At 52.1% G+C, this 27,606-nt stretch overlaps 3 protein-coding genes across 4 annotated transcripts in view; 2 read left to right on the top strand and 1 right to left on the bottom strand.

Annotated features, from left to right (window-relative positions):
- The first annotated feature begins 1,193 nt into the window (after window positions 1–1,193).
- On the top strand, window positions 1,194–13,878 carry Arpc1b (actin related protein 2/3 complex subunit 1B). The gene is made up of 10 exons (XM_052167543.1): window positions 1,194–1,309; window positions 6,842–6,924; window positions 7,579–7,683; window positions 8,295–8,517; window positions 9,791–9,898; window positions 10,695–10,901; window positions 11,008–11,083; window positions 12,444–12,649; window positions 13,269–13,359; window positions 13,524–13,878. The coding sequence occupies exons 2-10, from the start codon at window positions 6,861–6,863 to the stop codon at window positions 13,560–13,562; spliced, it is 1,119 nt and encodes a 372-aa protein (XP_052023503.1). The 5' UTR covers window positions 1,194–1,309; window positions 6,842–6,860; the 3' UTR covers window positions 13,563–13,878.
- Window positions 13,879–15,186: 1,308 nt separating this feature from the next.
- On the bottom strand, window positions 15,187–25,036 carry Pdap1 (PDGFA associated protein 1). Its single transcript, XM_052167548.1, has 6 exons — window positions 24,923–25,036; window positions 22,055–22,146; window positions 20,433–20,537; window positions 18,394–18,515; window positions 16,902–17,053; window positions 15,187–15,902 (listed from the first exon to the last, which is right to left on the bottom strand). The coding sequence occupies exons 1-6, from the start codon at window positions 24,933–24,935 to the stop codon at window positions 15,844–15,846; spliced, it is 543 nt and encodes a 180-aa protein (XP_052023508.1). The 5' UTR covers window positions 24,936–25,036; the 3' UTR covers window positions 15,187–15,843.
- Window positions 25,037–25,276: 240 nt separating this feature from the next.
- Bud31 (BUD31 homolog) overlaps window positions 25,277–27,606 on the top strand; it is a 7,734-nt gene continuing 5,404 nt past the window's right edge. Inside the window, exons 1-3 of one of the 2 annotated variants that reach the window (XM_052167549.1) lie at window positions 25,277–25,384; window positions 26,263–26,399; window positions 27,440–27,559. In XM_052167549.1, coding sequence (XP_052023509.1) covers window positions 27,466–27,559 — 94 coding nt within the window. In that variant the 5' untranslated portion in view covers window positions 25,277–25,384; window positions 26,263–26,399; window positions 27,440–27,465. Of the gene's footprint in view, window positions 25,385–25,409; window positions 25,523–26,262; window positions 26,400–27,439; window positions 27,560–27,606 lie in introns of those variants that run through there. The other variant, XM_052167550.1, reaches the window with a different exon arrangement.

The raw sequence follows: 27,606 nt of genomic DNA, 5'->3' as shown, positions 1-27,606 counted from the left end.
GATATATATATATATATATATATATATATATATATATATATAGGCTGGGGACATGGTGATGCACTGCTATAATCCCAGAACTCAGAACTTGGAGACAGAGGCAGGTGGATCTCTTGAGTTCAAAGCCAGTCTGGCCTACAGAGCTAATTCCAGGACAGCCAGGGCTACACAGAGGAAACCCTGTCTCAAAAAAGCAAAACAAACAAGAAAAGTTTTACATTTATGTACTTATCCTGTGTGTGTTTCTGTGTGTGTGTGTTTACACACTCTGGTTCACTATGGCTGGCCTGTCTAGAGGAGTCTAGTCTCTCCTCTACCCTGTGAGTGCTGGGGGCTCAATTCAGGACCTTAGTCTGGGTGACAAGCGCCGGTGGGTGGCATCTGAGCCATCTTGCTGGCCCATTTCTTTGTTTTTTTGAGGCAGGGTTTCATGTAACCCAGGCTATCCTCAGACTAGCTGTACAGTCAAAGATGGAACTTGACCATCATCTTTCTTCCTGCACCTCCCCAGCGCTGGGATGACAGGTGTGCGCTATCCTCAGCACCTCTAACCATGCTAACCCCCGCTAGACAATGTGCTCAGGTCTCAGCGTGAACGAAGCCAGAATTAGTGATAACGGGATCCTGCGGGAGTCTAGGGAGGATCTCTCATAAGGTGGGAGGCAAAGAAAAGGAAACTACAGCAGCGCCGGACCTGGATGACCCTTGAACCTGGAGCCACCTGACTCAGGTGGCTGCAAAGCTGCTCAGTAACTTGGAGGGAAATGTGTGCACTAGGGAAGCAAGAAGTCGCCTGGAGCCGCAGTGCTCTTCTTCCTGGACGCCAGCGACTCTAGACTCTTGAGACACTGAGAGTTTGGGGAACGGCGGGTGGGGAGCACCTAGAGTGCGAGGGGTGGGGCCCCGCAGGAGTCACTAAGTTGCGGGGTGCCTGCGTGTGGCCTCAAAACCCCTGAATTCCCAGTGGCCCGACCTCGGGCTTCCGCCCTCTAGCTGCTCAGACACCTCCCCCTACCCCTCTTCCAGCCTCAGTTTCCCCATTCAGAAAGTAGTTAGGGGCTACAGCGCACGATCTCCGGACCAATCTAGAGCTGAGCTGGACTTAGCTGAGGTCCGAGCGGCTTGGTACCCCGAGGGGTGGGCGGGCCCTGGGATCCGGCCACAGCCGCCCGGGTCCGCCCCCAGTCCCTGCGGGGCTGTGCCCGAAGGCCCCGCCCCCCGCCCACGAGGAAGTAGCTGGGCGCTGCGCGGGTCTCAGAGCCGGTTCGGCGCGTCGACTGCCCAGAGTCCGCGGCCGAGGGGACCCGAGGTGAGGGGCGTGGGGTGCTCGCGTGGTGGGTGGGTGGGGGGGTCTGAGGCGATGTTCGACGGTGAGGGGAGTGGGGATGAGGGAGGAGTGGAGAGCCGTGTGCATGGGGGCCTGGTGGGGCTCCCGGCGAGGGTGGGGCTGGCGAGGAGCTAGTGGGGGGCGGCGTTCTGGGGATGTGGGGCGCGGTGGGAAGAAGCGCAGAGATTGCCCGCGCACTCGACGCCATCGAGGCGGCACAGCCCCCAGCCCTCGCGCCCCCTCTCCGCTCTCCTGGCCCCGCTTTCCGATCTCCGCGCCCCGTGTCGCCCCGTTACTTTGGGCGCAGGGCCCCACGCCCAGTCACTTCCCCCTCGGTCCGCAGCCTTCCGGGTTGTTGGGACCGGGAAATGAGCTAGCACCCCCGCCCCGCCTCATCCCCACCCCCTCCCCCGTGACCATGCCCACCCAGCAGGGGTCCAGGTTGCTGGGTCTCACCCGGCTTGGGTGAGCGGACCCCCGGCGGCGCGAGGGGCACCCAGCCAGGTCACCCCGGTGGCCGGAATCCTGAACTGGGAGCCAGCCCAGGTGCTGGCCTTGGCGCTTGTTCCCGCGAGGCAGCTCCAGCCCGGGGCGTCGTGGCTGGTGACGCAGGCGAGCCACCTCGCCTGCCTGTGTAGAGCTCAACTTGCCTTGCCTGGAAAATGGGGACCTTCCAGATCCGGAAGCTTAGCGGCCAGATGTGGCCGACACACTTGGCAGTGTGCCTGCCTGCCTGCCTGCCTCTGCCGACCTCATTTCTGCAGTCGGGTGAACCTGGTCTTGTGTGGTGGTAGGGTGGGGTGGGGTGGGGTCCGAAGCTGTAGCCCCGTGGGGCGACTTGGAGGGAAGTTCAACTTCTTCACGTGGACCATAAAAAAGACATAGTATTTTTACCTGGTTGACTTCGACTGTAAGAGAAAGTGGGGGGCTGGGAGATGGAGAAGTGACTAAAAGCACTGACGGGGGTGGGGTGGAGTGTGAGGGTCTGAGTTCGAATCCCCCGGCATCCACAGGCACTCAGACACACACTAGAGAGTGTAAGGCAAAGTTCTGTATGAATGAAAACATCTAGTGATTCTTTTTTTTTTTTTTTTTTGGTTTTTCGAGACAGGGTTTCTCTGTGTAGCCCTGGCTGTCCTGGAACTCACTCTGTAGACCAGACTGTCCTCGAACTCAGAAATCTGCCTGCCTCTGCCTCCCAAGTGCTGGGACTAAAGGCATGCACCATCACCGCCTGTGATTCTTTAGACAGGGTCTCTCCTTCCCCGGGCCGCCCCTCTCCCTGCCCCCCTCCCCACCAAGGCTGGCCTCGAATTCGTAGAGCTCTGCCTCCCCAGTGCTGAGATTAAAGGTGAACACACATTGGCATCTTTTAAATAACAAATAACCTCAACTAGAATGAAAGTATTTGGCTCTGTCTTGGTCCCAGGGCCTCAAACTTATTAGGCATTTGCTCTACCAACGATCCACACCCCCCAGCCTCCCCAGTGGTATGTGGGCATTTCGGGTCTGTCACTCACTGATATAAAAAGGGTTTTCTGTAGTAAGGCAACACGCAGAAAGAGGGCTTTAAAAGTTTGCTTTTTCAAGTTACTAAGTTCATCAGTCACATTCTCTCTTTTTTAAAGATGTCTTTTTACCGGCTGGGTGTGTTCATACTCACACTTGAGCCTGGGGTGGTGGAAAATGATGCCCCTTGGGGCTAGAGTATTTGGTGGTTGAGGGCCACTCGAGGTTTCTGCAAAGAGCCTTCTCTCCAGCCCCACATTCTGTCTGTTCTTACATGAGCTGTTGGGATTAGAAGTTAGCACACCGCCCTTCCAAGGCAGAGCACATGAGGGTCTCTCCACAGCCCTGCCAGCACCGAGCGTTCTGTGTTTTGGAGAAGTTTTGTTTTGATTCTTTAAACTGGTGGTTTTACAGTACTTTAGTATTTATTTTAATCTGTGTGGCTGGATTTGACTTTTGCTCATTCAGTAAGTCTTCAAGGGCAGTCTAGAGGAGGAGGAGGAGGAACAGGGGGTTTGGAGGGCTGCTCACGCCACACAAGCTCCTACCCACAGCAGGAAGTTGAGCAAGGCTTAGCACCATAAAAAAGAAAAAAACCTGCTGCTGGCTGTACTCTGCTGAGGCCCAAGCTGGGCGGGGACTTCCTGGATTGCCTGTGGAGCCAAGGTTCTTGCTGCAGGCAACTCCTGCTTGGCTTGAGTCTCAAATTCAGCCAGACTGTGTGTACGATTCAAGGAAACGCGGCCAAGAAAAGCCAAGAGTCCAGGGCAAAGGATACCCAGCCAGGATAGGGAGCTAGAGTGTTATTTATTTATAACTACATTTATGTATTTGTGTGTGTGTGTGTGTGTGTGTGTGTAGGGTAGAGGATAAGTTACAAGCTTTAATTGGTTCCCTTGTTTCACTGTGTGGGTCCTGAGGATGAAACTCAGGTCATCAGGCTAGGCTGCACTTATACCTGGTTAGCCATCTTACCGGAAGCCTGTCTGTCTGTCTGTCTGTCTATCTATCTATCTATCTATCTATCTATCTATCTATCTATCTATCTATCTATCATCTATCCACCTGCCTATCATCCATCCAGCTCTCTCTCTCTCTCTCTCTCTCTCTCTCTCTCTCTCACACACACACACAGGTTCTCCCTATGAAGCCCAAGCTGGCTTCAAACCTGTGATCTGCAGCCTCACCCCTTGTCTGAGATGTGCAGCAGCGCACCCTGCTGGAGAGTTTTAACCCAGAACTCTTGGAAGGAACTCTGAGACCCAAGAACTTGTCAGCAGAGGGGGCTTGAGGCTCTGCCGGGCTGGCTTAGGAGGCAAGCTGCATAGGTCCTCCCCAGCCATGGGGGTCCTGAGGTAGAAAGTTCCGGCTTTTCTGACCACATTCGGAACCCAGTTGTTAATGCATTTCTGTGATGCATACTGGCATGATCCTCGACACATCATTCCTTGATACAGACAGCAGAAGAGTGAAAGTCATTTAGCAATGGTTTGGCAGTATTTCTGGAGGGCTATGGGTGTGGCTCAGTGGTGGAGCACTTGACTAGAATCCCCCAGTGAGGGGCTGGGGTGTGGCTCAGTGGTAGAGCCCCTGCCTAGAATCCCCCAGTAAGGGGCTGGGGTGTGGCTCAGTGGTAGAGCCCCTGCCTAGAATGTACAAGGTTTTGGATACCATCCCCAATAGTGTAAAAGAAAACAAACAAAACAACAAAAACCGCTCAGTTTCTCTTGTATCTGAAGCTGACCTCAAGTTCATGACCCTCCTGCCTTAGTCTCTAGAGTGGAAGGGATTACTGGCATGTGCTTCCAGGCACAGTTTAAGAATTCATGTCTATGGGGCTGTCAGATGGCTCAGGGGTTAAGAACACTGACTGCTCTTCTGGAGGACCTGAGTTCAAATCCCAGCAACCACATGGTGGCTCACAACCATCTGTAATGAGATCTGACGCCCTCTTCTGGTGTGTCTGAAGACAGCTACAGTGTACTTGTACTTTAAAAAAAAGATTTTATTTTTATTTTTAATTGTGTGCCTCTGTGGGTATGCACGTGACTGCAGTGCCCGCAGAGGCCAGGAGATGATGTTGGGTCCCTCAGAGCATGAGTTCTAGCCAGTATTGATGACATAAATAGTCCTGGTTTCCATTGCCACCCCAGGAACTTTCTAGAATGTTCCTGTTGTATCTGGAATTTCGGTTTTCATGGCTAAATGGGAGTTGGACAGGCCAGGGGTGGGGCTCACTGGGGAAGGTTCTTGATGCAACTGAGCTCAGATTGACAAGGGCCAAGGGTGTGTCTGTCTGTCTGTGAGTGAAGAGCATTGTAAGCTGAAGGAACATCCTGAGCATAGGCTGAGTCCTGAGCATAGGCATGAGGCAGGGGTGTGCCCGTGCGATTCAGGGTTAGCTTGTGGGGCCAGGGAGGGCATTGTGCATTTCATGGTCCGAAAGCATGGTTTCTTCTATGTTAATCTTCCATCAACTGTTTTTCTATTTACTTGTGTGGTCATGTTTGTGCCACATGTTCATGTTTGTGCCACGCATGTATGTGGAGGTCAGAGAACAACCTGGGAGGAGTCAGGTCTCTCCTCCCATCACGTGGGTCCCAGGGATTGAACTCAGGTTGTCGCGTCTGGCGGCAAGTGCCTTTACCCACTGAGTACATCCACCCAGCGCAGCAGACCGCTTCCTGACCACCCAGCCGCGCAGTGCTGTGCCGTTGTAGTTTTGTAAGACTGCGTTTCGTTTAGTTGAGACTGGCTTGGATGGAATTCACTATGTGAATGGCTGAGGATGACTTCGAAGGTAGGATTGTTCTCCTGCCTCTGCCTCTTAAGCTTGTGTCGACACACCCGGTTTATGTGGTGCTGAGGAGGGAGGTAAGCGCTGCCGGCTGAGCTCTGTCCCCAGCCCTGGTTGCTGTTTGAGACAAGGCCTGGGTAGCCCAGGGTGGCCTCAAGATTTTACTTTTACTCTTCCATGGCTGGAGTTACAGGCATGTGCTGTCAAGCCCAGCCTGCGTATAGTATACCACTCCACTCTACTCTCCCCTCAGCTGGGGGCGGGGCAGGGTGGGGCCGAGGGGGGCTCCATGGGACAGCTGGCAGACAGTCCCATGATAGCTCGCCATATTCTCAAGAAACATCCTGACTCTGGGGAGGTGGGGGAAGGGGTTGGGCAGAACGGGGGACTCAGGGGAGGTGACTTTGGGCATTTTTAGATGGGTGTCGTAGTGGGGTAAGACTAGAGCGAGCTCCCAGGCATGGCGGTGTGGACTGGAATGGCTAGGAAGTACATCAAGGCAGGGTGTGAGAGAAACAAGGTGAAACCTTGGTGGGGTGGGGAAGGGGGGGGGGGCAGGGGGGAGGTTGGAGTGGTGGTGGTGGTGGTGTGTGCTTCAGGCCAGCCAGGGGCCCAGAGGCAGCTCCTTAGCCAGGCGGGACTATTGGGAAGCCTGAAGGCGGGGTGTTCCTCCTCAGGCCCAGAGACCTCTGAACCGGGTGTGTGTGTGTGTGTGTGTGTGTGTGTGTGTAAGGGAGGAGGAGGCTGTGGGAGCCTAGCTCTGAGCCTGACCCCAGAGCGCCAGCTGTCTTATCTCCTTTGCTCAACCGGAAGGGCCTCGGAAGGGAGGACCAGGCACCGACTGGCCCATCTGCATTGTGAGCTAGGCTCTGATTTAAGCGGGTTAGGGATATTGTTGAAATTTTACATTGCTCTTATATGGGACTGTGGGTGTGGGTGTGTCCCACACTATGAAGAAACTGAGGCACAGGTGAAGAGTAGCAGGCCTGTGTGACTTAGGGTCCCATCCCCCACTCACACAGCGTTGCGGCTTCGGGTCCGAAGCTCTGTTCCACCTACCTGTTGTTTGCTGCAGCCTGGGACATCTTGTGACACATGCTCTCTTGGGATGAGGGACACTGGGACTCACAGAGAGGGTGACCAGACTGGACTGTTCCTCCCTGCCAAGAGCGGGGCACAGGTGACATGCATCCTGCCTCCCTCTCCAGGTCCAGGAGACAAGTGACTATGGCCTACCACAGCTTCCTGGTGGAGCCCATCAGCTGCCATGCCTGGAACAAGGACCGTACACGTGAGCGCTCACTTCTGCAGGGTGGCCTCCGACCTGGGATCGCTGGGTCCAGTGGAGTGACAGGGCAGTGGGACAGCTTTGATGGGTGGGGTGCAGCCAGACTCCACATCATGGGTCTCTGCTGAAAGCAAGTGGTCGCTCCTGGGTGAGCGGCGTAGAGCTGAGGAGCAGGCAGAGGTGGCCAGGCAGGTAGAAAGGGAGATGTGACATGTTGGGTGGATGGGTTTAACAGCCAGGGCCTCCTGGATCTGCTCTGGTGGCTGGGTGGTGGTACACACCTGTCATCCCAGAACTCAGGAGACTGAGGCAGGGGGCTTATAAGTTTGAGGCCAACCTGAGCTTATACAGTGAGACCTATTTTCAGTGAGACCAACAGCTCAGCATGGTTTGCCAAGCAAGCCTGATGAGTTTGCTCGACAGAACCCACGCGGTGTAGGCCTGACTTGCATTCCCAGGCCGTGGCACTCATGTACACACACACACACACACACACACACACACACACACACACACACAGGAGTGGCCCAGCACATCATCAGGGGTTGCCTGGCTCGTGCTCGTGAAGAACACTCCAGTGGAGAACAGGGAACAGGGGTGGGCCCGGTGGGCACCCACGCTGCCACGCCCCTCAGCCTCATGCCCGTCGCCCCGCAGAGATCGCCATCTGCCCCAACAACCATGAGGTGCACATCTATGAGAAGAGCGGCGCCAAGTGGAACAAGGTGTACGAGCTCAAGGAACACAACGGGCAGGTGACAGGTGGGTCAGCACCCCTCTCTGGAGAGGGGGCGGGGCCAGGGCGGGGCCACTGCGGCCAGCACCTCACCCGCAGTGTTAATGGGAATAGTTTGGGTTGCAATGAAAATGACCCTGATCCCAGTTGATTTAGGGACCATAAAGATGGTTCGGTGCATAAAGAGGGCTTACTGCCAAACTTGAAGATCCGAGTTCCATCCCCAGGACCCCCCACGGTAGGAGAGTAACCGGTTCCTACAAGTTGTCCTCTGACCTCTACAAACTAGCTGCGGCACATAAGAGGCACCATTTAAATAAATAAAAACTTAAAGGTGGGAAAGACATTACGTTGGTGTGCATAACTGATCACATAGATGTTCAGGAGAGGCTTGATCGACAACAGCTCAGTGTCGGGAGGCAGGGGTCTTACCGGTTTCTTGGCTTTTACCTCCAAAATGCTTGGTGTTAGCTGGTGAAGACTGCTAGCCACAGAACACCTGCCTAAAATTTTCCAGTGAGGCTGGAGGCATGGCTCATGGGTAGAGCACTCGGTTAGCGTGACCGAGACCTGGGCTTCACAGTTAAAGATCTGGACATGGCCCCTGTAACTTGGGTCCTCTGACCCGACCCTGCAGGCATCGACTGGGCCCCTGAGAGTAACCGCATTGTGACCTGCGGCACAGACCGCAATGCCTATGTGTGGACACTGAAGGGCCGCACGTGGAAACCCACACTGGTCATCCTCCGGATCAACCGAGCTGCCCGCTGTGTGCGCTGGGCCCCCAACGAGAACAAGTTCGCCGTGGGCAGTGGCTCCCGGGTCATTTCCATCTGTTATTTTGAGCAGGAGAATGACTGGTGGGTACTTGGTTGGGGCCAGAGAAGGCAGGGGGTGGAGGAACCTGGGTTGGGGTATGGGTACCGGTGGGGCCCAGAACAACACTTACGTGATGCAAGATCAGAATGTCCCTGAACACGGCAGATGCAATGTGGAGAGTCCAGGACATCTGTCTTCTGAGCCTCATTGAGGCAGAGGGTCCTCTCTACTGTGACCCCGCAGCTCTGACTTGGTAATAAAAGGGACGCAGACCACACTACCGCTACTTCTGGGGATACTTCGCTCAGCTCCACGCACGCACTAGTACCAGCTTTCCTGTGGTACTGTGGCCTGACACTTATGTGTCAGACTCCAGGGACCACTCATGCATACCCAGCCACATTATTTCTAAAAGGATGGAGTCTGAATGTGTAGGCTAGGAGGCTCTCGATCGAACTAATTGTGCAGCCAAGGATGATCTTTTTTTTTTTTTTTTAAAGATTTATTTAGTATTAGACATTGTAGCTGTCTTCAGACACAACAGAAGAGGGTGTCAGATCTCATTATGGATGGTTGTGAGCCACCATGTGGTTGCTGGGATTTGAACTCAGGACCTTTGGAAGAACAGTCAGTGCTCTTAACTGCTGAGCCATCTCTCCAACCCCAAGGATAATATTTTTTTTTTTTTTATTGTTTTTTGGATTTGGTTTTTTCGAGACAGGGTTTCTCTTTATAGCCCTGGCTGTCCTGGAACTCACTCTGTAGACCAGGCTGGCCTCGAACTCAGAAATCCGCCTGCCTCTGCCTTCCAGAGTGCTGGGATTACAGGCATGCGCCACCACCGCCAGCCTCCCAAGGATGATCTTAAACTTGTGTTGCTCTTGCCTCTGCCTCCCTAGTACTGGCATGCTAGGCAAGAGCCTGCCACTGAAACATATTCCCAACCCTAGGTTATTTTTTTGAGACAGGGCCTTGCTATGTAGCCATGGCTACCCTTGAATTCAATTCTCTATTATTCGTGTGTGCCAGATGCCTGTCCCACCTGTGTCTTACTCTATCTCCCCTGTATTGGAGGACAGGGACAGTTTTGAGTCTGGGAAAACAGAATTTATATTCCAGCCTAACCATTTAGAGCCACGTGGTCTTATGTGGTTGGGAGTGGCAAGGCACAGAGTTCTGACCTCAGAAGGAACCCTTCACTGCCTCAAGTAGGCGCTCTGTGTCTCTTACCTGAGGCGCCTGCCGACCCTACTGTCCCCGAGATGCTGCAATCCGAGTTACCCACCTGCCTGCCTCTCTTACCCATGTGTCTAGGTGGGTGTGCAAACACATCAAAAAGCCCATCCGCTCCACTGTCCTCAGCCTGGACTGGCATCCCAACAACGTGCTCCTGGCTGCAGGCTCCTGTGACTTCAAGTGCAGGTGAGCTGGGCCCGGGAGGGAGAGCCCTACCCGACAAACAGCATGCGGGGCTTGGCTCCTGCTATCCAGCAAGGTGACCTGGCATCCCTGAGACACCAGTCACCATCATGGCCTGCTAGCACCCCGGGGTGGATGGAGTCCTTGCTATCTCTTGAATGTTAGCAAAGTCTCCCCGAGTCTGCTTCCTCCACTCCAGCTGTCCTGATTCCTACTGAAGAGGAATGGTGTGTGCTTATTCCCACTAGCGGATGAGTGAATGACTGATTAACCTCGACAAAACTCCATTTGTTATTTTCCACCTCTGGATCTACAACCTGACTTCTCTTGGCCAATGGATCTAAATTCCTCCCAGCTCCAGGCCTCTTCTTGAGATATAGTGTCTTGCTGTGTAGCCCAGGCTACGGTAACCTATGATCCTCCATTATAAATATGCATTGCGTGGGCCAAAAGGAGAGGGCAGAACCGGAGCACGGGAGCTGTTCTGGGGACTGGTTGTAAATATCTAGCCTGCGGGGACTGAGACACCCTCTGTGACCACACTAGCTGGACGGTCAGCTTTCAGGTCAGGATCCCAAGGGTGCCAGGTCACAAGAAGCTGAGCTAACAGGCCTCCCATACCAGCCCCCTCTGAGTAACAGAGAGCAGAGGCTCGGACACCATCAAGCCTGAATCTGCCAGTCCCTCCCTCAGGATCAGGTCTGGGACCCACAGGCTTAGTGCACTTATCTGGCTTTGGGGAGGACTCCCCCCCTCAGGTTCCTCCCAACCCCCTCTGCCTTTCCGCTTTCCCCTCCAGGATCTTCTCCGCCTATATCAAGGAGGTAGAGGAGCGCCCAGCCCCTACACCGTGGGGCTCCAAGATGCCCTTTGGGGAGCTGATGTTTGAATCGAGCAGCAGCTGCGGCTGGGTGCACGGCGTCTGCTTCTCGGCCAGCGGGAGCCGAGTTGCTTGGGTCAGCCACGACAGTACTGTGTGCCTGGCAGATGCTGACAAGAAGATGGCGTGAGTACGGGGGCCAGAGATGTGGGGGGAGTGGAGAGTGACTGCAGCGGAGGCCCAGAGCAGGGCTGGGGAGGGCATGATGTGGCTGACCCGGTCTCTCTTGCAGCGTGGCCACCCTGGCCTCTGAGACGTTACCGCTCCTGGCCGTCACCTTCATCACAGAAAACAGTCTAGTGGCAGCGGTAAGTGGCATTTGGGGAGGCAAAGGCAGCCTCTTCACTCCTCTCTCCCTCCCTCTCTCCCCTGCTTTCTTTCCTTCATCCATATATTATGCAGAATAGTTTGGGTCACTTGTTGGTAACGGATTTCCTAGGCTGTAAATGCATAGCCTGAGGTATTTTTAAGGTCTCCCTATGTAGCCTAGGCTACTCTTTCTCCATGATCAAAGAAAAGAGCCAGTGATGGAAGAATTCTGCTCCTCAGCAGCAGGGGGATCACACCCTCAAGGACTGAACTCTTCCTAGGAGCTTTTTAATGTTACACAGAAGGCACCTTAGCAGGTCACTTTCCATACACAAACCCTCCCGTCTGATAGAAGGCTTGTCTTGAAAGACCCATCACCTAAGCGGTTCTCAGCCACAGGAGACTGCCTGGTTTGCCAGGAATGCCTCCAGACCAAGGTATGCAAAGGCTCAGGGAACGCTTCAGAAGAGCAGCATAAAATCTCAGGTAAAGTCACTGACAGAAGGCTACTGGAGCTGAGGTGCCATCGCTCTAGAGTATCCCAGCTAAAAAGATCTACAAACCTCCAACTTAGTCCTCCTGCCTCAGCCTCTGAGTAAGTGGGCCTGCCGATGGTCTTTGGCGGGCACATCTATCCAGTGTGGGCGTCATGGGAAGGGGAGTCTGATGGAAGCTGTTTCCAGTGCTTCCCCGGTGGTCTAGAGTGTACAAGAATCCTTCTGAAATTTGCCCTAACATTTCTGCTCACCCTGACCAGTGCAAATGACTAGGTCACATCTGACTGGAAAGGCAGGGTTGGTGTCTGAGAGTGTGCAGAGGCTAAAGGCACTTGCTGCCAACCCTGCTGTCTTTGAGTTCAATTCTTGGATCCTAGAGGGTGAAAGGAGAGAATCAACTCTCTCTCTGACCTTTATATACACTCATTCTCTCTCCCCCCCTACACACACACCCACCCACCCACACACCAAATAAAAAAAAGTTTTGGAGGCATGCCCCTAGGAATGGACGTACTCAGGGTCACCAAGTGCCCCAAAAGCTGCTGTCTCTTCTGCCCACTATTCTGTTAATATGGAGAGCTTGTTTTCTGCCTGGGGAATCACCCAGCTGGGGTGGAGGTCTGCCCAAGGAAAGAGTCCCAGACATACATGTAGCAGACGTAGGCCTTGCTGGGGTGCAGGCAGGACAACTTCCATATCTGCCCCTACTTGACACATCTAGGGTTGAGGTCTGTTTCATTTCTGGGTCATGGGGTATCCGTTTCCTGGGAGCCCTGTTACCATGTTTCGCCTCTGGCCTCAGTTTCCCTGTTTTAGAGTTCCTACCTCAAATGATCTCCAGTGGCACTCATTCCTTTCTTAGGGCCACGACTGCTTCCCGGTCCTGTTCACCTATGACAATGCTGCGGGGACATTGAGCTTTGGTGGCCGGCTGGATGTGCCGAAGCAGAGCTCCCAGCGGGGCATGACAGCCCGGGAGCGCTTCCAGAACCTGGACAAGAAGGCCAGCTCTGAGGGGGGTGCGGCCACAGGGGCCGGCCTGGATTCACTGCACAAGAACAGTGTCAGGTGCTTCCAGAGACCACCTCAGAGGGCTGGGTGGGAGCCATCGAGAGGTGGGGCTGCAGAGCACGGCGCCAGAGTGAGGATGGGGAGGATGGGGGTGACGGAAGGAAGCAGGCGGATTTCCAGGTCCCCGCTCCAACAGGAACTTGGCAGTCACCCCGGCTCTACAAATCTGGCTGGCTAGGGCTTGCTTAGGCACATTGGAACCTCTAGGGAGCAGGAGAATGACTGGTAGGCATCTTACTAGTTTCCTTCCCAGGAGAAGGAATCCAAACCTTTTGGGTTAACCCTCCAGAACCTAAAGCTCTTAGCCACAGGGGCCCACCCCTGTGGCTTCCGGGGTTGTTCAGTATCAGACACTGTGCCCCTGGGTCCCTGCTTCTAGTCCCACCTAGTTCCTAAGCTCAGCACATTAGTGGCACTCTATCTACATTCCCCATGCATTCAGGTCTAGGCCTTGAGTGTCTTGTTCCGGAGCTAGGACTGTTCTCCTCACCTGACACTGTTCCTCCAAGCCTTGCTTCATGGCTAGTCCTACCTTGTCTTGGTATTATTTCTCGTGGGAGTGGGTCTGGGAGCTCATGGCCAGCAAGCTTGACTCCTAAACCCCACCTTCTTACAGTCAAATCTCGGTGCTCAGTGGGGGCAAGGCCAGGTGCTCACAGTTCTGCACTACAGGCATGGACGGCGGCATGAGCATCTGGGACGTGAAGGTGAGCTAGCTACCCTAGGCCTGGGAGGAACATGGCCTGAGCTTCTGGGCTTACATGCCTTTCTGTTGGGATTCAAACGCGGCCCCCTTCGGTGCTGGGGCTGAGATGCGAGTGAGGCATCTGCAGGACAGCTGAGAAACAGCCTGTTCATTCCTCCCTTGCAGAGCCTGGAGTCGGCCTTGAAGGACCTGAAGATTAAATGAGCTGAGCATTGCTGCCCTCGTCCCAGCTGCTGCGGAGGAGGCAAAGGCTTGGAGAGGCTAAGGGCTGCTTTGCTTCTAGGGCTGTGGGGGGTCTCTCCTCTCCTCTCTCTCCCTCCCTCCCTCCCTCCCTCCCTCCCTCTCTCTCCCCCCAAGGACAGGAAGAGGCAGGCGGGGAACTTCCCTGCTTATTTAATGAAAATGTGCCTTTTAAAGAAATGCTCTCATTTGCTGCAAACCAAAAACAAGGCAAAAAACCAAAAGCACACTGCTGGTCATGAACTGCTTCAAGATGTGGCTAATAAACACATCGAATGTGGGCGGTCTGCCTGTGTCTGATGGAAGTGGCTGCTGGAAACAAAACTCACAGGTATAGGGACCCTCTCCCGCCTGAGCCTCCCTCAGCTGCCAGGGCCAGCTTTGAACTGGAGTTCTGCCTCAAGTCCCACACTTGTTAAGTGGTGTGGTTCTGATACAAATGGGGTACGCCTTGCTCTGGTAAGAGCTCTGCTCAAGAGCTCTTAGTGTGAAGAGATCTCTTATTTCTCTACTATGATGGTGGCAACTGGTTTTGGTAAATGTTCGTTGGTTTCTACAATCCCTTATTTCTCTTTTAGTCTAAGGCCTTTTGTCTTTGGGTTAGCCTCTACATAGCATCTGCACTGACAATTATTTGACAATTACATTGAAGATTTCCTATGATGAGAAACTTCCTTCTGTAAAACAGAAACACCCAACCAGAAGCATGAAGCCATACAAGCGCCCATTATTCTTTAAGTCAGCCTAGGCCTCAGAGTTTGTATGACAGGCTCTATGCTAAAGGTCATCACATCCATGGTCTCCTTCAAGTGGACAAAAGCTCCAAGCCACCCCCCCACACACACACATACACTTTTGCAACCAACCCAAGCTGTACACTTTAGATTGGTGGTGGGAACCTCAAGCAGGAACCCTGCCAAGTCACCCCACCCATAAACATCTTATAAATTTTTACTACTCTGTCCTAGGCCTAGCAACAGGGCATTGCTAAAATGCTATCACTTTCCTATTTTGGAGCCAACCTTGAATCTGGGTAGCTGCAGGATTCCTCCACAGGCAATCAATTAGGGTCAGGCCCAAAGGCATGTGATAGTCACTAGAAAATGGACTCAAATGTCATCTCTACCATTAAGTCATGCTTGAGTCCCTAGCAGCCACACCCATATTTGACCCTTCAGTCCCCCCAACCTTAGGACACAAAGGACAGTGTCATTCAGGTGCAGTACCCCACTCAGATGGGGCCGTGACAGGAGCCTTTCACTGGGCCTGAATGTACAAGTAACTCACTGGCTAGCACTAGGCCTGCCACCTCACTGCCACAATGCTAAGGACTGAGGTGGTAGCTCAGGCTGTAGTGAGCCCTGGGAGCCTCCCTTCAGCAGATCAGGGTGTGACCACTCCAGTCTGATACAGGCTCAGGACTGGCCCCCAGAAACATCCTAGGTCTCTGCCACTGACATCTAGACCCTGTATCTTACTTTGTGCAAAAGCCCGAGTGTTTCCCCAGGTAGGTGTGTGCCCTAAACCTTGCTGGTACCTGCCAGGAGCAAAAATAGGGACAGCAGATAAAAGAACTGCCAAACAAGGATTTATGATAATGTTGTTTAATCTGCCAAATATACAAGTTGAATTTGAGGAGCGTGTCTTGTCTGGGTGACGCACAGTAACCAGAGGTTTCTTGAAATGATCAATGGGTAGGGTTAAAAATGGGCACTAGCCCTGACCAGGTGGGTGGGAAGGGGACAGAGCAGAGAGGAGAGGCCTCACCGGACGGAACTGGCCAGGCACAAACCTTGGACCTTTCATGGCACAGGCTCCCGGAGCCCCTCTGAGTGAGCGCCCAGACAATCTGGGCTGGTTGTCATCAACTCCCACAGCAGTTGTCTGCTGGCACCCCCCTCCCCCCCTAGCGTGCAATCTACTGGACAAATGGAATCTGCTCACCCCACTTCCCAGGCACCCCCCAACCAGGGTTCCAATTCTAAAAACAGCAAAAACATTCAAATGGTTACGTATGAAATGCTGTCCTGCATCTTTCTGTCTCAAAGATAGCAGCTGCCCCTCCCCCCAACCCCCCCACACCCCCTGAACAATTTCTGTGCCAAGATGAAGAGGAAGCCCCAGGCCATAGGGGCTCCTGGCCATAGGGGCTGCTGCAGCGGCGCCAGGGCACAGGGTGGGTGAGACATGGCAGAGGTCCTGGCGGCACGGCCCAGTTCCCCGGCATCTCCTCCCACAGGCCAGCTTACTTATTCAGGGAGAGCGACTGCATTCGTTTTCCTGACAAAGTTGCGTCATCTTTTGCTGAGGGATTGGAAGGGAAAGGTGGGGGTTAGAACATAGCAAAAACACCTCCCACACCCATCTGAATCACAGGACTTCAGGACTGAGGCCTCAGAAAACATTCTGTGCAAACAGACTGCGCTAATAGAGAGCCAAGGATCCAGGCTGCCACCCAAGGCACAGAATTCCTGCTGAGGCCACAGGGCCCAGGCATCCAGATGTTCCTGCTGTGCAAAAGTGAGTGGCTGTCCATTCAGGCCCACTCACGAGCAGTCAGTCTGGTTGCTACTGGGAACTTCCAACACTCCTAGCAGAAGCCTGCAATTCCAACCTCTGTGTATTCTGAAGTCTAAGGCCTCAAGTCAGCAACAATACCTAGCTGCACATCGAATCCTTTCTTGCTTAGGTTTGGGAAGCCAAATGAGTCAAGATAAATAAGCTCAGAGAAGAGTGATAGTGTTGCCCCGCTGAGGTCTCAGTTCTAGGCCTCACTTTCTTCATAATTAGGAAAGCAGGCTAGGGGCCTCTCTTATAACCACCCCTGCCCCCTTTCTCATAGAGGGTCTAAGGTAAAACTCTCCCCCACACTACACACATATGCAGCTTGGGAGACCCTAGATGCCCAGAGGGAGGGTGAGGAGAGGCTCACAGGCTGATGCCTAGTGTGTCTCTTACAGAGAGCTCCACCACCTCAAGCTCCTGGGTGGAGGGGCAGCTCTAGGCACAACAATTTCTGGTTTTACAAGGCTCAAAAATCTGCTGGTGCTGAGGTCTTTTGCTGCTAGAGTGTGTCGGTGTGACTGACAGGGATAATAAGCAGTGCTCTGTTGATTCCGACCCTCACCTAACTCCATGATGGCGGTCAGGAGCGTCTCTGCAGGGACTGCAAAGCTTTACTGACTGACATGGGTGAACAAGCAGTTGTCACTCCTCAGCCTCCCCAACCTCACAAGCAGGGTTCATGGTCCTATCCAAAACCAGCCAGGTAACTGTCGCTGGGGCTGACAGACTCAGGCCTACCTTTCCTCTCTTCTTCCTTCTTTCTTGCTGCCTCCTCCCGCTGTTTCCGGATGATTGCCAGCCGGGCGAGATCAGCCTTAGCCTGCTCTGTCTTGCCAGCCAAATGCATCTTCATGTAGCGCTCTTTTGCTTTCTGCTTCTCTATTTCTTCTCTGTTTAGATAAAATGTCAGTGTCATCACTGTTAGTGGAAGCACTCAGGAGCAAAGGGACGCTCAGCTAAGGGGTGCTCTGGTCATGTGTTTCTTCAAATAAGGAAAGGGAATGGGCCCAGGTGGCAACCCCCCATGAGAACCCGGCCTGAAAGGGGACAGAGCCTTCTTTCAGGGACCAGGTTGGTGCCTGAAGACTTCAGAGTTTAGTGGCCACAATGAGAATGTAGAACTTAACCCAAGAACACTTGTGTTCCAGAGATGACCGTAAGGAAGGCACTGGGTAGGGAATGGAAGCCACAGATAGGAAAGAGACACAACCTGACTGGAGAGCACCGGGACACAGCACATTCTTACAGTAGCTCAGGTGCACCTCCCAAGCAGGTGAGCCTCCCCCACCTCCCCAGGGGCGGGGGAGAATAAAAGCAGGATTCCACGCAGAGTAGGAAATGCCATCAGTTCCCCTGTGTGAGTCTCACTAGGAGGGCTGCCTAAACCTGAGATTAGAAAGCTCCATTTGCACTGATACTCTGGAGGAAAGAGCCCTGGCGGGGCCAGCAGGGGGCTCTCTGGAGGCCTTCCTAGTGTCCATGGCTGGAGAGTAAGCAGCAAAGCACGGGAACCTGCTTCAGGAGAGTCGGTGAGACACTCTGCCACCAAGGGCTGGATAGGGAAACACTACACTCAGAGACCAGACAAGACACCTACTAGGGAGGTGTGGAGACAGCACTATTGGCCAGCAGATCCTGGCAGGGATGTGCCAGATCGAGATGTCTCTTAGCTATTCAGGACTAAGCAAGGCTGCTTCAAGGTTCTGCAGGACCACCTCAGTGGAGACCAAGGACCAGAAAGTTGCAGGCTTTCATGGGTATCATTTCTGTTGGGCGAAGTAATGGGATCTTTTTGGTACTGATGAGAACTTGAGGCCCAAAGAGGACAGCAACTTATTCATGGCTGCTCAGTAAAGTGGCAGAACCCTGGAGGTGGGAGTAGGAGGGGCATTAGAGCCGGAAGGACAGCCCAGCCCGCTGGATTTCTGGGGAAACACAAGCACACACCCCACCCTACCCAAACCTAACTAAACCTACTGGAGAGGTACAGAAACAAAGTGTCGTCCACAGCCTCAGTGACACTCCAACCCCTTTGCTGTAGTTTTCAGATATGTTCTTTAGCTATCGTGGGATCTGAAAAGGGTGGCAGACTAGAATCTTAGCAGCTTTCGGCCTACTGAAAGGCCACAGGGGTCTCATCCCATGAAGTCAATGAGGCTGAAGGCGTGGCTGAGAGGTAGAGCGCCTGCTTTGGGGCCCCAGACTGTGTACAAAGGCTGCCGCATGTTACCGTTCTCTCCTTGAAAGCTCCTTTGGCCCATCCAGATCCAGTTGTGTGACCTTCTTAGTCGTCTGTGCCACCCGGTTGGGGTTCTCAATGTCAATGAGCCCTTCCACGCCTTTTCGCTTTTGCTAGGATAGAACAGGACTGTTACAGAGGGTTAGGTCTCAGGGGCCTCAGAAGGCCAAGCCACCAACAGCCCATCATGATAGGGACACCATTTTGGAGTATCTCACCAATCTGGGAGGGGCAAAGAAAACACGTGTGTACAATGACAATGATCTGTGTCAGACTGCAGCGGCCTGGCAGCTCAAGGTCAGCACAGAGTACTGCTCCGTTCAATCTCGGTCTCCCGAGCAGCTTCCCATGGAATCCCGAGCCTGATTTTTCTCTAGAATAACCACATGGTGGGTTCCCAGAGCAGGGTGAGCTATGGTGTTGCAATTCTCACACAGCCCAGCTTCGAGTAGGAAAGAAGAGATTTAAGAAGCGAACCATCTTGTGTGGCCTCAGTGAGAGAGGATGTGCCTAGTCCTGAAGTGACCTGATGTGTAGGGGTGGGTTGGTACCCATAGGGGGCCTCACACTTCTCTGAGAAGGAGAAGGGGAAAAAAAAGGAAACTAAAGCATCTTATCTGGGGAGGCTGAACTAGAAATGAAAACACAGTTCCACAGTAGGTTTCCTCAGAATGACCAGGAGGGGCGTCCATTCCCTGATCTGACCACAGGCTCCATGTGCCGACATCCAGCCTGAGTACCTCTTTCTACAGCCGGCAAGACAGACCTGTCCTCACCCAGCCTCATCTTTCCTTCCCTCAACGAGTCCAAAACATGGCGAGAGTCTATCTACCCACTCTTCTACCCTGCTACTGCCAACCACCGAAGAGCAGGCCATGGATGCCCTCTCCTGAATTCTACCACAACATCTCAGCATCTGTTCCCAGAGAGCCACAATCAGTGCTGGGACAAGAGGCTGGATAGGGTACAGGCACTTACTGCAAACACCCAGGACCCATGATTCCTGCAGCTTGTCAAACTACACACATCACAGCATGCCATACACCACCCCCTCCGTGGTAAGTACATTTTAAAACATAAAGTAAAAGCAAACCTGGCCTGATTATCTCTCTCCTACTTTCAGGATATCCAGTTGCTCCTGCCTAGTCCCTGGTGTGGTGAAGTCAATGCTCTTCTGTAACTACAGAGGTGCCCTCGCTTCTTCGTTCATCTGGCATCATCTGCCTGCTAAGTCACAGCCCAGCAGCCCCCAATTTGTTTTTCAAACATGCAGAGCTTGTTCCCGCCCCAGGACTTTTGCACTTTGCTTGCCTGCTTGCCTGGTTGCTTGCCTGGAGCAGTTGCCTCAACTGCTCTCCCTAATATTTGTTGTTGCTTGTTTTTGTGTTAAACATGGCTGGCCACATCCTTGACTTAAGCCACCTCATCAGCACAGCCCTATTCCAAGTCAGTCTGAGTCCCAGCACTTTCGCAGTTTGAATTTCCACTGTTTATTTACTTCATTTTCACTGTATGTTCCCATTAGCTCCCGAGTCCTAAAGAGCAAGAGCTTCTGGTAATTAACGGTAGGCATGTGATGTCACTGGGAGGCAGAGACGGGGAGACCAGTTAGTTCATCCAGTTGAAGGCCAGGACCAGTTATATATCAAGTTTGGGCCCAAGTTAGGATACATGAGACCCCCCAACTCCCGGTAGTGGGTAGGTGGGTAAAGACCTAGTCTTGCAAACCTGATGTCCTGAGTTCGATCCCTGGAACTCACACAGCAATGGAAGGAGAGAACCCACTCCACAGTCTGTTTTCTGACTTCACATGCTACAGTGGTATGCATCTAACCCCCTCCAATTAAAAAATAATACAAAACAAACTGAGGATAGTGGTACATGCTTATAAACCCAGCACTTTGGGAAGGGGAGGCAGAACTGTCAGGAGGTCACAGTAGCTAGCCTAGGTTCTATAGCTCTGTCTTAAAAACCCAAACATACATTTATCTGCCCAGTGAATGAGTGTGGTCTGCAGTCTACAGACTCACCTGGTAGTCATCATCTTCATCTTCACTCTCATCTGAGTCTAGAGACTTCTTCTCCTTTTTGGGGTCACCTGAAGCCCCATCTCCACCTTCTTGTTCATCTTCTTCCTGTTTCAGAAATGGACAACCTGCAGAATCAAAAATGCAAAACAGACCCCCAAGAATGTAACACCCACAGCCACCCTCTGACTGTGGACCTTCACAGTAAGCCCCTGAAAAGGCTCAAGCCTAGTATGACAAAGGTCCTGATAAAGCCACAAAAGACTCTGATCCTTTATAGCCACCTTGGTCAGCTCAGAAAGAAGCTCATCTTACAGGGTCACAAAGACCCAGGTGTGGAGCTGAAAACTGCACCTGCTAGGTTAGTACCTGCTACATGCACCTGCCAAAGTAACTTTCTTGATCATGCCTTCTTGGTTGATTGCTCCCATGGTCACACCTGTCCACATAAGGCCTTTTGGCACTAAATGCTCAAGACCATACCTTGGCAGGCTACCAGTCTCTATATTTCTTTATCTCAAAACAAACAGCCGGGCGGTGGTGGCCCATGCCTTTAATCCCAGTACTTGGGAGGCAGAGGCAGGTGGATTTCTAAGTTCGAGACCAGCCTGGTCTACAGAGTGAGTTCCAGGACAGCCAGGGCTACAGAGAGAAACCCTATCTCGGAAAACCAACCAACCAACCAACCAACCAACCAACCAACCAACCAACCAAAACCACTGAAATGAGCCAACACTGTAGCTCATACCAGTAATTTCAGCACATAGGAGGCTGAGGCAGGAGGATTGCCAAGAGTACAAACTAGCCTGGGCTACATAGATTCTGCTCCAAAAAAAAAACCGACAACAAAAAAACAAAAACAAAACAAAACAAGCAACCCCCCCGCCCCAACCAACAAAGTAAGAAAGCCCAATAAAAACCTTATATCCATCTTCTCTTAACAGTTGCCTACACATTCTCCAAGGTTCCATGCCAGGAACTCTACAAATTCAAAATTCAACTTCTCAAAACTCCCAGACTCCCAGCTAGAGATAGCTTCTCCCCTTCTCAGGGATCCTGGGAGAGGGGCTGTCTGCTCCCTTGAGCCCTTAGTTCAGTGTGGATATTCACTGTTGCAGAGGATACAGATAAGGGTAGACTGGACAGGGTATCCCAGCCCAGAGGAAAGGGAACTACTAGGCCAGCTTGAACTGGAGGATGCCAGGCAGCTCTAATAAGTCACAGAAAGAGCAACAGCAATAAAGAGTGGAGGTGTGGGAAGGCAGGCTGTATGTTGTATAGAGTCTGGCAGGCAGCCCTATGTGGAGGGAGCTGCAGGGGATGGACCAGAGCTACAGACGAACAGCAGCTGGTAGAGAGGGCCTCTAGAAGGCAGGCGAACAGGACAAATGGAGACCACCAAGGCAGCTACTGCCAAGTGGGCAAAGTCCCTTCTTGTTGGTCCAGTCATAGGACCACCCCTCTGTGACTGTGACTGTCTGCTCCAGGGCTCACACTTGCCATCTGGTGTCCTTCCCACCCTCATGTGGGACGTCTCTTGGAGAACAGTAGTCCTTTCCTGTTCTCCCCAGAAACCAGAAGCAAGACAACACACTGGACCATTGGAGGGACAGACATGTACTCACGTTGGCCTTCTGCTTCTCAGCCTGTAGCTGGGCATCGATCTCCTCAGGGCTTGTATACTGCCTCACTCGGCCTTTGTGGCCTCCCTTTCTACCTGCACAAAGATCAGTAGTTTAGGAAGGTGAGAGAAAAGTCAGCCTTCACTACACTGACCCCCAAAAGGCTGTCTTGTTCAGCCCAAGGGAACCTCACCTACCTTCAAGTACCACCCAAACCTACAGTGATCTCAAAGGACAAAAGCAGAGGTTTAATGCTGACACCTGATGCATGGATTGCCAGATATAGGTTTCCAAGAACAAGACCTGAGGTGAGGAGAGGGAGATACAGTCTGACTGAATCCTGTTTTCTTAAAATCCAGCTGGGCATAGTGGTGTACATTTCTAATCCCAGCATTTGAGACTGCAGAGGCTGGCAAGATATGATCTCTTGAGTTCCAGGCCAGCCTGGTCTACATATGAGGACAGAGTGAGCCGTTGTCTCAAACAAACAAACAAGTGAAATACATCCTAATAGTATTCTCAAGTGTAAGGTACAGCACAAGAGCCACTGCATGTTTTGTACCACAGACAAGGAGACTTAATGATAAACAATGTGTAAAAGAGGAAGAATTCGGAAGTCTAAAGCTCTGGGTTCCAATCTCAATTGCTCCATTTCCTACATCTGTGGCTCTGAGTATACCTTCCCAGAGCCTCAGTTTTCTTCCCCAACCCGCCAAGGCTGCCACGGAAGTCAGTTGGATACCATTTGAGAAGCAACTGGAACTATGCATGGCATTGGATAAGCAACACAAAATGTTAATCTGTCCTAATACACTGGTTGCTAGTAGGATGTAAGTCAGCACGGGCTCCATAACCACACTACTGCCAATGGCAGCAGAAAAAAAAAATATTCCATGCTTATCTTGGTGATATGGAAGAGAATACTTACAGGCTAACAGCCCAAAAATCTCCCAACAGAAACTGGTATTCAGAATTAAACTAGCGAATAGGGCTAGAGAAAGAGCTCAGTAGTTGAACATTTGCCGTTCTTTCAGATAGCCCTAGGTGGTTCCCAGAACCTACAGGGCACTTCAAACAGGCCCTCTCTTGATTTCTGCAGGCCCCTTGCTGTGAGTGGAGAATCTATTAGACAGAACACTCTAAGCTCTGGAGACCACTGCAGAGACAGTGACTTCCCAGATAGCAGCTGCAGAGGTGTAACTGAGCTGCCAACAGCCTACACCACCCATTTTTAATGACTACCTAAGTCCCCAGGGGTATCTAGGTATGCTCATGAAAGGCCTATTGTGAGATACCAAGCTTTACCATTAAAAACAAACAAACAAAAAAAAACACCCAACCAACCAACCAACCAACCAAACAAACAAAAGCAACACCCTTTCTTGACCTTTTAATATTCCAGGTTGAGGACTCAAAACTGAGATCAAAAACTGGTTATCACATTCCCTACACTTGTCTATGAGACCTTAGTCTGGTTTACACAGGCTCTTTCAAGACTCTTTAAAAAAATAATTTACAGTACACTGAAAACAGATTCAGTCCCTTTGCTCCTGGGAAGTTTTATCACTGTTTTCTCGTACTAGCTCAATCAAGGAAACAACAAGCCTTGTCTGTGCGCAAAGCTCAGAAATCAAGACTAAGTCAATCAGCTATGATTTCCTATTTCAGACAGCTGAACTGTAATTCCCAACCTTGGAGTCAGGAGCTGAAAAAAATCCCTTTGCCTTTTAAAGGTGAGACTCAGAAACAAAAGACTGTGCTCTTCCAGACACAGTAATAACCAGCAGAGAACTAGGTTTAGACGCACCTGGGCCTATAAAGCCCAAAATCTGAATATTGACGGGGAGCAATACAAGCTTGAAAAAGCTCCAGGCAGATGTTCCTGTGGGCTGACTGCTTTAACTGGGTTAACGCGTGAGCTGCCAACATTAACCGAACATCTGTTCTGTGCTGGGAGCTAGCCAGGCCCTTAGAGCGATTTATTCTATCATCGTATAACGAACGCCTGTCTGCCTGTCCCATACTCATCAAGCTAAGCCTTATTAACATATTTTAGTTCAGATGAAGAAAACGAGCTAGAAGAAGTTAAAGTTTTGTTTGAGGCCACAGAATTAAGATGTGATATATTTGGTATTCAAACCCCCTGATCCTAAGGGGTAAAAACCAATGTACGATGGGAAACGCTGTCTTCTTGGTCTCTACACACAGTAATAGCTGGGCATTTAAGGGCTGCGGGGCATTGGGCTGAGTACGTGGGTTACCGAGTTCACACCTCTCACCATAACAAGAGGTAGATACAATCAGCATCTTCCCCTCTTTTGGAAACGACAAAACCGAGACACAAAGAAGTTAAGTTCCTGGCTCAGAAGACAATCATTAATGGCTACGGGTGCAAGGAGCGAGTCAAAGTCAGGTCCCACATCATCAAGTCAAGGTCTTATTATGAGGCAGGCGTGGCCGCATTTGAACTCGACAGAAGCCACATTGTATGCTCGAGGCAGACAGGCCCCGCACCAGCGCGGGACGCGGTGACTCAGTCTCCGGCCAGCCAAATGGGAGGACAAACTTGAGGCGCTCCCGAGGCTTGGAGGAGAGATTCCTGGGTCCCGCTTTCCTCCGGGACAAGGACCCAGCACCCGTAAGCCTCCCCAAAAATCCCCGACGGAGAGGCCCTCAACCACTGTGGTCCTCAGCTTCCCAGTCAGGACAATTGAGCGTCGAGGCCCACGCATGGCTGGGAGGCGACGGGGATGGCCTCCTTCGGCGCGGATCTCCCAGAGGCTCCAGGCCCGTGGGCTGAGGAGACGGCGGTAGCCGGCCTACGGCCGCCACTAAAGAAGCCACGCGAACCACGCGCGCCCACCCCCTCACCTCCTTTAGGCATCTCGGCTCCGGCGGCTGCAGCGGCGGCGGCGCCTCGAACTGACACCGGAACCGGAAATGCTTTTGGATCGACTTCTTCCGCCCGGCCTGGTCCCTCTTCCGCGCGCTGCCGCCGCCGCCGCAGCTGCGAGAAGCTGGGACCCTACCGAGGCCGGGCTGTCTTGAGAGGTGCCTGAATTCCTGGCCAGAACGCGTGCTGCCAGGAATCCGCGTTCCCCGGCGTCCCTGTCCGAGGAGACACGTAGCCGTGCGGGCCACCTCCACAGGAAGTGAGAGGAAAAGGGCCGTACGGTTTCCGGAATTCTACCAAGGCAACGCCACGGACACCTAAGATGACGCAATCTACGGGCGAGGTGGGCGGGGCCCCGCGAGGGCCTTATTCTGAAGAGTTTCTCACCGGAGCGGAAGCCGTCAATAAAGAAGCAGCGGCCTTAGATGCTTGGGTTTCCGGTGAGTGTTTCTCTGCTCGGGTCTTGAGTACTTTACCCTTGGCTATGATTACGGCCAGGAGGGCTGTGTGAGCTGCTCAAGCGGCAGAAGCTGGAGTCCCCGATGGTTTGGTGCCTTCATCGTTCTGCACAGGGGATGGTAAACTTGGAGCACGCTCTTTCTCTCTCTGCGTGTGTTTCCCCAAGCCGTTTTCTTTTCCGGGACCGATTTCTGTCTAAATACCGTGTTTTTCTCAAATGCTGCTTTTGTGTTTCCCGCCATTGTCCCGTCCGTAACTTCGCTCTCGTTCACCCCTTATCCCGAACTCTTCTACGTCTGTAAACAACCAAACACCTCTTTCCTCCTGATACGATCACCTCTTCGTTTTACCTCTCCCCGACCTCGAGAGTCTCTCTGGTTGAATCTTCCTAGGTCAGAAGAAAGTGATTCTCTAATCAGGCTGCGCGCCCTGGGAAGGGCTTAGATTCAGTCTTCTCTTTTAACGTAAGCGCTGGAAAAACCGGAGCAAAGACCACTGACGGGGAAGTCAGGAGCCTCTATTCTGTTAGACTCGCCAGTTCTCAGCTCTGTGACCCTGAGTCCCTCCTCTTAGAGTTTGATTCTTAATTTATTAAATTGTTAAGGAGGTGTGTGACGGGGGATTGTCAAGGGTCGTCAAGTGTCATTCATCATACAGTGTGGATGGGACTGAATACATTTTGAACAGATGAGTTGGTTATGCTTATAGGTTACTCTGCACCAGCTAGAAAGCTTTATGCAGTTTGGAAATAAAAAAAAAATTTTTTTTTTCTATTTAGATTTTGACTGGTCTGCTTCGTTCTAAATAGAGAGACTTGGTAGCTGTTTAACATGTGTAATCTACTGCTTTTATTCTGCAGATGAGACAGAAGACCGAAGAGGAAAAGTAGTCTCCCCCAAAGGCACAGAATAATTGGTAACTCTGGACAAGAACACAGACTTGTAACTGCAAAGACCAAGGATTTTTATATTACTCTCGTAGGAAAGAGACCTAAAGGTATTGTGCACTCTTTTGGTTTTTCAAAACAGGGTTTCTCAGTGTAGCCCTGGCTGTCCTGGAACTCACTCTGTAGACCAGGCTGGCCTCAAACTCAGAAATCCGCCTGCTTCTGCCTCCCTAGTGCTGGGATTAAAGACGTGCACCACCTCTGCTCGGCGGTATTGTGCACTCTTTTCTGTAGTCTAGGTTGGGCTCAAACTCACCATATAACGGAATCTGGCCTTGAATTCCTGATCCTTCTGGCTCCACCTCACACAAGCTTGGATAATATGTTTATGTCACCATTCCCATCTAGGGATGCTAAGTAGCTGTTTGGGCCTTCTGGAGAATGATCTGCCACGGACATGCTTTTGTTTAGAATGAGTGGTAGATAGCAATCCAGAGTAAAGGGTAAAAAGTGGCTAGAGAGGATAGGGAGGGAAGAGTAGATAGCAAAGCAGCCAGCAGACATCAGCTGGGAAAGCCACGTTAAGACCCCCAGCTGGAGTGCCCAGTAGAGGTCTGGGTGTAAGTATAGAGAGATCTCCAATGAGGCTTCCAGGCAAAAGAGCAAACTGTAACAAGTAGAGACTGTTGCTCACAGCTCCAGCAGAAGCTGATTGAGGAAACTGAAGCAGTCAGAGTTCTTGATTGAACGTCTCTCCATGACTGAGCTTCCTATGGCTGGAGTGCTGACAGTTCTGGCTTCTCTTTTCTACTGTAGATGCTTTTGTACCATGAGATAAATAATAGATAGAGTATCCTCCAGTAGATCCCAAGCAAGGCCTCAAGTGTTTTTATTCTTGGGCTGTTTTCGCTGTTCCTATTCCTCCCTATTGTAGAGAGTGTGTGGTGGAGGTGGGGGACAGCTCATGCCCAGAGAAGAGGCCGGGGAGGATACTGAGACACCTGCTTGGGTCTGAAATAGGGGACAGAGACAACACTTAAGGGCATAGCGTAAATTACACTCTCTGAGCTTGACAGCCCGAGGAGCAGAGGAATGGCTGTCAAAGCCCTTTGGCAGCCTGAGACTCAGAAAGCAGTTGATTTCCTTGTAGATCTTTACAAGCTATCTTGCTGGGAAATGCCCAAAGTCAAAAGAAGCCGGAAAGCGCCTCCAGATGGCTGGGAGTTGATCGAACCAACGTTGGATGAACTAGATCAAAAGATGAGAGAAGGTGAGTGGGGTCCGCCTGCCCGGGTGGACTTGGTGCTGGACGGCTTC

Source organism: Apodemus sylvaticus, chromosome 22 (genome assembly GCF_947179515.1).
Source record: "Apodemus sylvaticus chromosome 22, mApoSyl1.1, whole genome shotgun sequence".
In the NCBI taxonomy this organism is placed as follows: domain Eukaryota; kingdom Metazoa; phylum Chordata; class Mammalia; order Rodentia; family Muridae; genus Apodemus; species Apodemus sylvaticus.
The sequence above is the reverse complement of the archived record's forward strand: the minus strand, read 5'-3'. Positions and strand labels throughout refer to the sequence as shown.

Excerpts from the sequence above, each read along its gene's own strand:
- Arpc1b (XM_052167543.1), top strand. The coding sequence starts at position 6,861 with ATGGCCTACCACAGCTTCCTGGTGGAGCCCATCAGCTGCCATGCCTGG. Across the intron at positions 8,518-9,790 it reads TTTGAGCAGGAGAATGACTG|GTGGGTGTGCAAACACATCA; the intron begins GTGGGTACTTGG and ends CCATGTGTCTAG. Across the intron at positions 12,650-13,268 it reads CTGCACAAGAACAGTGTCAG|TCAAATCTCGGTGCTCAGTG; the intron begins GTGCTTCCAGAG and ends ACCTTCTTACAG.
- Pdap1 (XM_052167548.1), bottom strand. Across the intron at positions 18,516-20,432 it reads ATGAAGATGATGACTACCAG|CAAAAGCGAAAAGGCGTGGA; the intron begins GTGAGTCTGTAG and ends GTTCTATCCTAG. Across the intron at positions 17,054-18,393 it reads GAGCTTTCAAGGAGAGAACG|AGAAGAAATAGAGAAGCAGA; the intron begins GTAACATGCGGC and ends TTATCTAAACAG.